Here is a 14,197-nt window from a genome sequence, read left to right as displayed (position 1 = left end):
GAATTTCTGCAATACGAGAAGTAGAGCTTTTGTAAGAGGTATATTGATAACGATTTGTAATATAACTGTCTATCCAATTCAGTGTTGTTCCTCTAATACCGTAGTGGTGCAATTTACTCATTAAGATAACATGATCAATAGTGTCGAAAGCCTTTGAAAGGTCTAGAAATACACCAATGTAAGTTTTATTGTTATCTAAGCTGCTGGATAATTTGTCAATAGCATCTGCCAATGCAAGTTCAGTAGAGTGATCTGCTCTAAAACCATACTGCTGATTACATAGAATATCATGCTTGTTAAGAAAATTAAAAATACGATTAAACATAAGCCTTTCAATTATTTTAGAAAAGCACGACAACAAAGATATAGGCCGGTAATTTTCGTAATTATCTTTGTCACCCTTTTTATACACCGGTATAACTTTTGAAACTTTTAATTTATCTGGAAACGTGCCAGTTTGAAAAGACAAATTGCATATATGGGCCAGTGGTTTTGTAATAAAAGGGATAATATGCTTAATAATTCCGGGCTTGAAATCATCATATCCTGCTTTATTGGGTTTTAGACACGAAGTAGCGATTTGTTTAAGTTCTTCCTCATACAGAGGATAGGTAAAATAGAGTGACTGTTTATATTGTCACTCATAAAGTCGTTATGTGATCCTTTATAGTTGATCTTGTTAGCTAATGATGGGCCAAGGTTGACAAAGAAGTCATTGAAGGTATTTGCGATATCATTTTCATTGTTAATATCGCGATCCCCGTGTCTGAAGGCAGCAGGATACGTTGATTGCTTACGGTCATTATGAAGAATTTCATTTATAGCATTCCAGGTGCCCCTCGGATTATTTCTAGTATCGTAAAATTTATTGTTGAAATGTAATCTTTTGGAGAATCTAATAATGTGATTAAGCTTGTTACGGTAAGTTGTATAAGGCGTTGGATATTGAATGTAATTTTTGAATAGCCTATTTTTCTTTTTAATAGAAGTCAAAATACCTTTTGTGATCCAAGGATGTTTCTTTTTGCGATTTTTAGTTTTGATATTGTGGTATGGAAAACAGTTACTATATGTTGTGTTTATACAGTCATAAAATATATTATATGCAGTATTAGTGTCATTTTCTCTCAGGATATTGTCCCATAATTTGTCCTGGATCTCTGCGATAAAGCGTATAATATTGTTGGTGCTATAATTGCGAACATTCACAAAGTGGTTCTGTTTATATCTCCTGGTTGATACTTTGAGAAAAATCGGTAGGTGATCGCTAAGATCAGTAATAAATATGCCTGAATAGATGTTGAAGTTAACGTTGGTAATAATATTATCAATCAAAGTTGATGAAGTACTGCTAATACGAGTGGGTTTAGAGATTGTTGGAATGGACCCGTTGGAATAAAGGATGTTTAAAAATCGGCGGGACTTGGGTTTATCCAATAGATTAATGTTATAATCTCCCATTACATACGATTTACACTGTTGTTCCGATATAGTGCTAAGAATATTTTGAAGATAAAAATCAAACATTTCATGAGAACCACTTGGTGGTCTATATATAATACCTACAGTACACTTTTCGTTCATGTGGGGTAATATGACGTCAACAAATAAAGATTCAATAGATTCATTAAAAATAGAAAGATCGGGTCTATTTTTAAAGTTAAGATCGTTATTAATAAATAGGCACACGCAACCACCCCTTTGGTTTTCACGATGTTTTTCAATGAGAGTGTAATTATCTATGGATATCAGGGGTGAAATAATATTGGTAAACCATGTTTCCGTAAAACCGATTATTGAAAATTTTTCTTTTAATAAAGAAATAAAAGTATTGATTTCGTCGAAATTTTGGTTTTAACTTCGGCTATTATGGTGAAAAATTGAAAAACTGGAGTGAGATTGTACATCATTAAAAGAGTTAATGTTATAATACCTGCAGGTGATATTGTCTGCAGGATTAATGTCATCAGTCGCTGATAGCGTCGCCATCAGTAATAAATATATTGTCAATACAATCATTATTGCGGCTCAGTGATCCTAGGGTTGGAATTCCTCGCTTTGCTGAGATTTGGATGAAACGTCTTTTTCTTCAGTCGAACAGTTCTGAATTCCCCCTCACCAAGGGACAATGTTCGCTTTATCTGTTGGTGAATTTCAGTGGCTCTGTTGTTGCGATCGAGATTATTGGTTTTGTTGTTATCTCGTGCAGCTTTATCTTTGGCCGGTTTAGTTTCTCCAGTTGCCTTATTTTCTGCAGCCCGTGGGATTTGTGACGTTGTTCGTTGTTTACCATTGTTACCCTCGTTATGTGTCGTTGTGTTATGGTCTCGCTCCTTTGTTATTTCGTTGTGCTCCGTATCTTTTGTCTGGGATAAGTCCATGACTTCATCTCTTGGTTGATTGTTGTTGGTTGATGTTATGAGTTGGTTAGCATGGTGATCGTTGTAGTCGGTGTCTTCGTCATCGTCAGCTTCGGGTTGTGGACAATTAAAACTTTTATGTCCAAAATCGTTGCAGTTATAGCATCTAACTTTAGGGCAGTTAGCTTCCCGATGTCCCTGTACGTTACATTCTCGGCATATGTATTTGGGACAGTTCCGCATGATGTGGTCGGTTTCTAGACAAAGATTGCATACCCTGGTTTGTCCATTATGCTTTATCATCATATGTATATCGTTCACCGTAATTGCATATGGAAGGCTCTTGGATTTTGCGGGTAGTTCTAACCGTATGTAACGGATTCCATTCTCGATGTTGGGGAATTCCTTGTATGTGTTGTGGTGCCACTGTCCTTTAAGTTTGCAACCAAATTCGAGCAGTTTCTCGGAGAGTTCCTCGTCGTCAATAAACGAGGGTACGCCAAATACACTAACAGTTAAAAGTGATTTCGACACTCCATACACATTGCAAGTCCCACCAGTGATTATAAGTCCTGTTTCTATGAGTAAATCTGCATCCTCCCTGTTTCGTAGAGTAATTGTCCAATATCCCCCAGATTTCACACAACTTAATACCTTGTCATTTCCGATATCCCCAATGATTGCCTTCACCAAATCATTGACTTCGTATCCTCGGTCCGACACTCTAACACTACACTCCTTTAACTCACCCATTTTTTGGCGTTTCGCGGAATCCATCGCAGTGTAACGTGAGGCGAACGAACGCCTATAGGCGTCGTTGCCGAATGTCAAACGCTTAAAAGTGAAACAAATTCTTCGTAATTGGTGATATAATGATATAGAATACACATGCGGGTAGTCCTCAATATGTTCTCTTCCGAAATATCGTTCAGAATATGTAGTTAACAGGAAATATACTGAAAGATATTGAGACGTTGAAAAAGGTTGTCTATACGTTGTCTATACGGTATCAGTATGAGGTAAAAGTACCTAAGGTAATGCTTGTTTAAGCATATTATCAGTTACCATCATTGTTTGTTCTGCCTTTATATGAAAGAGCATACAGATGGTGTGAAAAAAGGGAGGATCAAAGGTGGCTTAAAACCATTTTAGAAATTCTTTGGTTAAATCTTATATCTTATATCTATGTATGTATTCATACACATATATATATTTTGTTTTTTCTTTTCTTTTCTTTTCTTTTCTTTTCTTTTCTTTTCTTTTCTTTTCTTTTCTTTCTTCAGGAAGTCTTCCACATTGTTAAGCTTCTAAGCTTTATGGAAGACTTCCCTCCACTTTGTACTTTTGTGGCAAACAAATAAATAAATTAAATGTTGATATTACTCCGAGCGAGCAGATGGAAGGGTGGGGGTTCAGTATGCTAATCTTGCTCCTCCCCTAGCTCAAAATCTAAACGGTCGTGATATGCAAGTGCCATGATAGGACAAGATCTCAGCTATCATGTGGTGGGTAGGATATACCAGTTGAAAACTTCTACCTATGCTTTGGCAGGTCTTGAAAGTGACGAGTTTAGTGTGTAAGTCAATGGAACAATTAATGGTGGTACGAGACCTATACACAGACACACACCATCAGTTTATTTGTTGATGGCAAGTGGGAGGAAATACCTTATATACGGCCTACATATATATGTTATAGGTTTGCTTGAGTCAGACTTTATCAAAGTTGACTTGAAAAGACAGACTCAGCTCGGAGAGACAAGTACACTATGAAATGTTAAGAGGAAAATTTAGGAAATATGTCACTTTCAGAATTAAAATTTTCAAGAAAAGAAGGTAAAATGGCGACAAAATTAGGCTGAAACAGTATGTGGACCTACCTTTACTAGTTAGCAGCCTATACGTGTTCAATTTCCCAGTTCTCAAGTCTTGTTGAATGACTAAGGATACTCCAAAGTATTAATAAAACATTATGCTTAAAAGTAATTACTAGCCATGCCTCGCCCCTTTACTTCGTTTTAAGTTTCTAATATTTCTGAGATTCAACATTTTCTTCGTTATAGTTCCTGTATGTACACTGTAAAATGGGTAAACCTTTTTTTGTGTGTCTTATTTGGGAAGCAAGCAGTTGAAAAAATCGTGAAATATTGCATATCTTCGATTGCGAGCAAAGGTGACAGCTTTACTACGCAGCCTTGAAATGTCGATGTACTGTCAGGGATTTGATTAGAACTGGTCCATGACGCAAAATGCGAAACTTTTACGGTATCAATGTAGGCCTATTTTCCTATCGAAAGCGAAAAATCGATCTATATTTCTTAAACGTAGGTGCGTCATGTTTGTTATTAATTCATGCCTAGAGATTTTGATTCTTGTCAGACATTGTGGTTATCGATATGCACACATATCAACCATTTTTCACGCCGCAGTTTTGGTCTTTTAGAAGGGAGTTAAAACAATGAAATTAAATGATCTAATATTTATCTTATATTTATATATATATATATATATATATATATATATATATATATATATATATATATAAATATATATATATATATATATATATACATATATATATATATATATATATATATATATATATATATATATACATATACATATATATATATATATATATATATATATATATATATATATATATATATATATATATATATATATATATAAATATAAATATAAATATATAAATATTAGATCATTTAATTTCATTGTTTTAACTCCCTTCTAATATAATCCATAGCACCAGACCAAAACTGATCAGCGTGTAATTATTTACATCCATGCATGTGCAACACAGTGTGTTTCAGTCACGGTTTAAATAATAAAATAATATAACTCACATGCATCATGTGAAAATATCAATCAAGTTATGATGACACCCCACGGTTAATTAAAATCTCCTGCCACTATATCATCGATGTTATACATGTAACCAATTTCATCACATGATATGTACAAACTTTTCTAGAGTTACGATTCGAAGTACGGTATGATTTCGATAATTTCATGATTTTAAAAGGAAATCACTTTTGACAAGGAACATCTTGAGTGAGATGCATAACATTAGAAATACCTTAAGGCTGAACATGTAACAATATCGTATCAAAATTTAATTAAGGAAGGATTCTTTGACTAATCACAGGCAATGTGACGTACTTATCTTCAAAAAATAATAATTGCGCCACCATGTGAACATGGCGCCATTACACTTAGTACTTGGTTTCCTATCACAATCCAACCCTTAAAATGACATATGACTATATATACTCAAATTAGCTGGAACGCCATTTTTACAAAGAGTTATAATATTTTGGGAACGATCAGAGCGGCAAGGCTTTAACTATTGATTCCACAAATATCACACCTCGAACGACGAATATTGAAATTTCTTAAATATTGAAATTTTGGTCAGGGGAAATTTCTTTATGCATGGCTGGACAAACGAAAGAATGCCCACCTAACCCCCTTGACTCTGAACCGGGAGAATTCCAACAGCTTCAACGAGTGAGAATTTATTTTATTGTTGGCCTGCAATATCCACCTCTAAATTTGAATTAGTCTGAGTCTGTGAAAGAAAGCTCCTATATACCCAACGGTAAAATCATCTTAAAACGGTTAAAACACACTAAAGTATTTCAAGTCACCAAATGGAACACTCACCTAAGTCAACAACTTACCTAAGTCACCTCATGACCCAACCGAGTCATTTTCGTCTGTCGATTAACTTAAGTATATAAGTGAAAAACTCTCAAGAGCATCTCTCAAATATTTCTTTATATGCCATCATTTCTAATTCTGGCATAAAAATAAAGTATAGTAAATTTTAATATGCAATTCTCTTCAGGATTGTATCACACATTGTCCATGCCTGCATGACGGGGCAAACAGTTCCTCTAATGCGTGGAATAAGAACGTACCCGCATAATACACTCAAAGTAAATTTATGGTTCATTTAACCAAAATGAGGAGCTCATGTTGCTGCAGTATTCGTGGTTTAAGCTTGAGAATAATTGAGTCATGTGTCTGTTCTGTGGTCAATTACTAGATTTGCACTGTTACAGAATGCTATGTGTATATAACTCCTATAACACTGGTAGTGTGTTAAATATGTATTTTCATTTTCATATGGTATCAAAGTTCTACTCAACATTATTGTGAGTACTCAGAAGTTATAGTGGCCATGTTGAAGCCTAACTTGGACGTTATATGTCCCAATCTGACTTGGTATATATAATCACAATAATACGAGATGTAACATAGAATCTGTTTTCTGCAGTGCATATCCACGGTTATATTATTTTAGAGAAAATGCGCTTTCGTTATAAGATTTCGGATCGTTAATGACATTTCCTTGAGCCAATCAACATTATTCATGCGATTACACCGATTTGATCTCAGTCGTATTGTAATGTCTCCACCTATCTATAAAGTGACCACGAGTGGGTAGGAGTCACACCAATGTTCAGCGCCTATGGAGGCGCCATTCCAACGTAGGCATCGTTGCAGTTTTGAACTACCACCCCCCCCCGCCTCCCCACCCACCCCCGTTACCTCTTGCGTGTTCTGTAACATGTTGTTATCGATCAAACGTTACAAATGGTTACAGTTAAATACGTTATTATGTCTCAATCTGCGATGCCCTAATGCTGTGACGACGCAAGAGATACATACTTTAAAGGTCTAAGTCAGTGTTGGTGCCCCCAATATAGCCTTTATAAAACACAAATAATGTTCACCGATGTTCAAACTCAGTGATCCTTTAAACTGGCATCATCACCATCGCCATCGTCATCAAAACCAAATTTCATACTACATTTTTACGATACTACAACAAAAGTTACTGACAATGCAGAATATATGTCAGCTTCATGTTGGCTAAATCCTACCACGTATAACAGTATTTTTATTATTATTATTATTGGTAGTAGTAGTATTATACCCATCTCAATCACGAAGTATATATACGCTCGATCAGTGGTTAATTGAATGCATGATGCGAATATGTATATCTGTAATGAGCGTGCTGTGACTTTACACAGCATATACATAGCTTCAATTGTAGAATGTACAGTATTCAATCAGTTTTTATGCCCCATTAGGTTTGCGTACTTGGTTATGTTTACTCACAAATATCCAAAAGAGAATGGTAAAACAGGTATGGCTCTTTTAGTTTCTTCTTCTATATTTTATTGCAGGTAAAAAGTGCTGGTTGCCATGGTTTTCACAGTGTAGTGTTACGTTATCCGTTGTTCAAATACTGCTATGCCCGTACCAGTGTTTGCGAGGCTTGCATTTAACTGAAGTCATGGGTGAGTTGAATGCATTATTATATGTACACATTAATATCCACATATGTATATGTATGTATGTAAGTGAGTTAATATGTATGTGTGTATGTATATATATGCGTATGCGTGCATGTATGTACGCGCGTATGTGTGTGTACATTCGTTAAACAATTTCAGTCAGGCTTACATTTATAAAAGTGTGTCTTGCTAGGAAATAGAAGATGCAATAATTATGGGTTAATCAACGGTTTACCGTGTGTTTATCGCGGGATAAGTCACGAACAGGGGTATAACTCAAGCTCAGTGCACTATAGGTCTACGGCCTAGTGCATACAGCCATAGGTTTATACTTACGTTCTTGCATTATTCTGCTTTAAACGCACGTTAGACCGTCGATTAAACCAGTTCATTCACACAAAGCACTCAATAACATTCATTTTCATCTCAGAATGTTACAATTTGATAAAAATTAAAAAAAATAACCAACAATTTTCTGGAAGGGTGCCACGTTTTTCTTTACTTTTATTATAGTTAGAAGTCTAAAAACAATGTGAATGCGCAAATAGAATAACAAGAATAACGGCTATACATTGAACAACACCACGTTGCACAGCCTAACGATCTGACATCAGGGCATACTCCGCCTGCATCCAGTCAGCATAGGCCCAAAACGATGTGTTAATGTTAAGACAGTACAGCGATACAGTGAATTGACATAACGGTCATTGAGGTGTACTATGAATACGTACTTAGTATAGCACATTATACAATGTGCTTTAGTCTATATAGATTAAAGGAGGCATACCTCAATACCTACATACCGAAACATGAGCTTGTAAGGACTGTTGAAATTAGGCCAATTTATAACTTTCTATATGTAAGCCCTTGTTATTGTAAAATTCAGTGGCGTATCCATGATATCTAGGAAGCTGTAGGCTGGAGGGGGAGGGGAGGGGGTGGTGTAACAATTGCCGTCAATACCGACACAATGGTATACCACTTAGAACATTGTTACATGGTTAGGAAGATCGCACGTGAAATTCGCTCTTTTTCTATCCTTGTTTTCACTATATGTACCTTGTTTGAGCAAAATTTCCTACCTAATATCTAGTGCCAAACAGCAACTCGGACGAGCTGTTCTCGGGTCTCGATAATTAGTTTTCTTTTTGTAGACATATTTTCACACTTTCAAACTATTCGGGATTTTTATACTATCACATCGTTTAAGACAGCACATTCTTCCCTCTTATTTATAGGTTATTTTATCAAACAAATTCAAGAAAATGTTTTTTTTTGTCTCTATAAGTCGTAGCATTCTTTCAAGTAATACTCGATCAATTTGGTAAAATTAGGAAGCAATGCTGACCAGAAACACAAAATGATCCTTCAGCCTCTTATACTAAACGGCAAGTATACACATAGTACAGAAAGTCTGTACACCTTTTACACGTTTAAATTTATTCTTCAAACTAAATCCACATTTGTAACAGTTTTTAAGTCCGCAAAACGTTTAAACTGCATCAATAAATTAATATCTATACAACTGAATATTATATTTTAAGGATAACTTGAAGCTATTTGCAAAAATGTAAAAATACCAGCAAAAAGAACAAACTTAAATATAGTGTCCTTAAAACCTATTGAGCACACACACACACACATAAGTCGAACCTCCTGCTTTCTTATGAAGTAGTCACTTAACCTTTCTAATAAACCTCTTGAACATGGGACAATCGTTCTATCGATGGTACTCATATGAGAACGGATTAAACTTGAAGGATATTTTCAGTGGCAGTCTTTTGGGTATATGACAAAAAAAACTCCATAATATTGGCAGATGTGGTTTCTCAATATGCACTATAAATAAGAATTAATGCCTACTATATACGGTAAGCTCCATAACAATGGATGTATCATAATAATAACGATCAGTAACCAGGTAGGGACACAGGGAGGGGGCGTACCCCTCCTTGCAGACTACTGTGCTTTCCAACCTTGACCACTATTATGTATAAAACAAAAAATGAAACAAATTACAGGACATAAGAATTGTGCGGCACCCTCCTTAAACTGTTGGTGCCTATACAGTTTAGAACTTCTGCATAGCCACGGGTCTGAATATATAATATATATATATTTGTATATATATATATATATATATATATATATATATATATATATATATATATATATATATATATATATATATATATATATATATATATATATATATATATATATATATCAACCTAATCGAGTTTCGACTCACCGAAGAGAAATTCAAAATATATGTTATGCCGTTTAAATGTCACACGTAACGTATAAAATATGTCGTCATATAAGGCGAGAGAATCAACCACCTTTCAAGATTTATGGAGTAGATTTCTAACTCCTAGTGACGTCACATATTTTTTCGATATTATTCATAAGTTTGTAGAAACAATCAACATTCAAAAAATTTTTATCTTGGGATACAGATGTCTTGTTTTGTTTGTGAAAGGAATTAAGCGGCCCTAGAAACCTCGACAATTTAGTAACATAATCTATTGTAAAACTTTTCTTTCTAGTTTGTTATTTTGTACACATTGTCCGTCATTGTAATACAGATTATATTATTAATTAAAAGATAATTTAATCGATATTTTACCATTTAAGCGTGATTTCTTGAAGTTGAATCAAGCCTTTAAAGCAAGCTCCAAAGTGCCGAGGTCTTTCTACAATATTTTTTCTTCATATTTTCAGTATTTCTTTACCGTTTTTTGTTGGTAGAACCTCACTTGTAAAAACATAGAACGTGTCTCCTAGCAGCTTTGCGGTATGCCCTGTTCATTAGTAAGTATATGATTGGATTCCACCAGCTATTCGAATATGGCAAATAATACGTCACAAACTCGTAAGCTGCGGGCGTATCGAACTTAAAAAACACGTACATGGTCACATCTATAAACATTGGTAACCAGGCAAGGTAAAAGGATAACGTCATCACCAGAACCGTCCTTAGCGCCCTAAATTCATTTCGACGCTTCACACGCGGGCGTCGAGTGGGCGTTGGCGTCATGGTCACAGCCGCGGAGGTAGCAGTGAGGTTGGCGCTTTCAGGTCCTTGCGACATGACTTCTGAGTCCCTTATCTTGGTGGCATGACGCCATGCAATGATAACTAAATGGACATTGATGTAGGTGATTGCTATGACAGCCACCAGTACAGTTAAGTTACCGATCATAAGAAACACGGAGGTCGTATCGCCTGAGATCTCCATTCTGCAATAACGAGTCGGTTCGAAGAAGAAGAAGCCATCCAATGGAAGTTTTCTCCATGACGTCAGAAGTACGTCACATAATGCAACGAATGCACATATCGATATCATTACTATTAACCATTTATTGGTAAATAGTACGGGGTATCTTAGAGGCCTCCGTATTGCCATGTATCTATCAAAACTTAAGAGACCAAGCAGAAAACACGAAAATAATCCACAAAAGACTACTATGGGAAACAGTGTCTTGCAATATCCGCCCCAGTTATCGGGTATGCTAGTTAACAGATAGGAGTTTTCCAATGCGATAACAACAACACCCGTGCATAAGTCGACGATAGCTAGCACTTTGATTATCTGCATTGTGACGTCACCAAAACAGTTGATGTGTTTTAGCACAATCAGGTTCATGGCGTTTAACACAATACTCAAAATACCAGTGATATCTACAGCTATTAAACGGACAATTTTGTGCAATGGAACATCATAATATGGCGTTTCAGTTACCTCGGGAGGATCTGTGGCCGGTGAAGTGCTGGAGAAATTAAAATACTCCATTTTGAACTTTCAGTTGGTCATATAATATCATAGGCTATAGATCAAGTAATCCTGGACTCAGTTACAAGCTGACTTTTCCAAAGCAAAGAGAGATTGTCCACTTTTCGTAACTTCTTGTCCGTAAAGTGATCCAAATTCAAAGTTCCGATAAGTCTACTTCCAAAACAAAATGCAAAAGAGTAACGAAAATGACCTTTATTTCAGTTAAGTCCTTTCCTAAAATGTCAATTACAAAAGCAGCTCTCTCAGATGCGATAAATGGAACTGTATACTTCTAGATATGAATAATCATAAAATAGAATAATCATAACCAGCTCATTTCAAATATAGGATGTACATATTTCTCAACTATGAAATCCATCATAAAGCGGTGACTTTCAAAGTGTAATTAAACAGTTCTTCTTGCCGTGTCGATTCATGTGAACAATAATAATGAATGCACACGTCGACTTTACTTCGATGTTGATGCTGGGCACGAGAACGAATGAAGTGAACTTAATCGCTGTTTGGTTTGTCCGCACGATTAGCCGAAATGGAAACAAGTCCATAGACCGGGGAATGTAAACAATGACTTATCACAGTGGTAAAGCAACGACGACCTTCGAGATAAAAGACGTCTGAGTTCACTGTTGATATTTAATGTTAACCGTATCAAGTATAGAGTACAAATGTTGATAAGTCGTGGATTAGCTTAACTCATGCCCGCGTGCTGGACCATATAGCATAGTCTTGTGTGTTCTTAGCTAAAGAACAACTGTGTTTTTAATCCTGTTGGTAAGCACACGTATGCATTCATATATTATGCAAGATGACGCGAATCGTTGTTGTAGGTCTATTCGAAAATTGACAATTATTTTTTACTATTTTTTTTTAATATCGCTTTTCTCGTTCTTTCAAAATTTAGTCCCGTCTGAATCAATGATCACGTGTTAAAATAAATCTTTCATATCACTGAATCAATAGTGTTCTGATTTTCACGTAGTGGCATGATACACGTACAATTAACCTAAAGTAGCTCCAGTTTTCTGAATATCCCGATAAATGAGATATAGACTTAGCCTAGACTCTTGGTTTTTGGTTTTCACTTGATGACTTAAATTGCGAAACAAGCTCCTCCAATTATATAAGAAAAGCCGCACACATAGCCAAAGATATTGTGTAAGTGCTCAGTTGATCAATATCAGAAATACCACCATGCATGTATTTATTTACTTAGGCAAGAACGCTGCTGGCGCATGTGGAAATAATTTTAGCTGCATGTGCTGGTATAGACAGACGGTTTAACAAGGTGTGGCGTGAACATATCTCTAGGCTATACATTGCAATATTATACTGCTTACCAGTTCTTGGAAGATCATTGCACATCGAATACAACATATTTTGATACAATTGTTGATTGGTGTTTCACTAAGTTAACATATGGTCTTGATGACAATTTCCCTTGTAATATCTGAAGAGTTACAATTTAACATGATAACATGCAGAACGTCTATAGGCAGACCCACTCTGGGGTGTCAATATGTCTTACATGTATGTTGGATATTACCCATGGTTGATATTTCTAACAAGACAAACTTGAAAATGAAACATAACACGGCGAAGTACTGGCGGAGAGAAATAAATCTCATTCCAGGCAAGCTGTCATCCCCTATAGGATAAATCAAGTCGGTAATATAGAAGCAATGTATAAGCTCATGGGTGTAAATCGGATTATGTGACTGTTGATATGCCGGTTAGATTGCGAGATTATTACACACTGTTCAAAATATGATTGTTTTTACCAAACCAGCAACTTTCGTTTGTGTGTCGATATCTCCAATAAGCGCAAATACATATATACAGACAAACGCACACACACACACACACAATGAATCAACCCAATTCTTTAGCATGAGCTAAAATTCGATGACAGTCGGTGTCTGCGAATAGTTATCCTAGAATGATTGAAACATCAAAAGTTAGGTAATTCCTCCGTTGTGAATATCAATTACACGGACGGTGCGTTGGGAATTCACTCTGTTATCGAAATCCTGTCTTATAAAATATTAACGGGTTTGTTTTTGCTTCCAGAACCACAGTTTCGTAAAAAATTAAAAATTTAATGGGTAAAATGTTAACCGTTATATATCCCAGATGATGCCATCAAAAAAAAGAGACCCTTATTTTTTCTTATGTTATTATTCAAAAAAAAAAATCCGTTGTTATTGAAAATGATATAACACAGCGCTAGAATTGCAGCATTCCTGAACGGATGCATTAGGCGTCCATCTATTCCTGTACACGGGTTGATATTATACAACCAAATAGCTCCGTTGTAACATTTTACGTAGTACAGCTTTCTAACAATGCGGAACCTTGTATTTCCCCGTCGCACACCGTTTGATCGCAATTTTTAATCAAAATGCCGCTACCGTCAAAATTTCCGACTCGCTAGCTTGTTGAGAGTTGACTGAGTAGGCTTCGAACGCTCGGCTGGTTTTCAACAGATGGTCAGACGGCCTCACGTTCCCTCTGCCATCTAGGATAACTCGTCTTAAAGAGGGCGCCTTTTATGATTTTAACTTCGTCTCATATATATGTGGTTCGTGACTAGGGTATTAAAAGATGATGAAAACGTTAATGTCAAGCTTTTAATAATAAGTCACTGCATGGAGGCTACAGCCAAGTGATGCAAAAACTTGTGTCTGTCGACTTTTGGGTGTTCTTGCCTCG

At 35.8% G+C, this 14,197-nt stretch overlaps 1 protein-coding gene across 1 annotated transcript; it reads right to left on the bottom strand.

Annotated features, from left to right (window-relative positions):
* Positions 1-7,352: 7,352 nt before the first annotated feature.
* Positions 7,353-14,024, bottom strand: LOC139963872 (alpha-1A adrenergic receptor-like). The gene has a single exon (XM_071965076.1). It carries the CDS (start codon positions 11,483-11,485, stop codon positions 10,445-10,447), a length of 1,041 nt encoding a protein of 346 aa, XP_071821177.1. The 5' UTR covers positions 11,486-14,024; the 3' UTR covers positions 7,353-10,444.
* Positions 14,025-14,197: the final 173 nt, after the last annotated feature.

The sequence above is a fragment of the Apostichopus japonicus genome, chromosome 22 (genome assembly GCF_037975245.1).
Source record: "Apostichopus japonicus isolate 1M-3 chromosome 22, ASM3797524v1, whole genome shotgun sequence".
Lineage (NCBI taxonomy): Eukaryota > Metazoa > Echinodermata > Holothuroidea > Aspidochirotida > Stichopodidae > Apostichopus > Apostichopus japonicus.
Note: the sequence above shows the minus strand (reverse complement) of the source record. Positions and strands in the feature narration are given on the sequence as shown.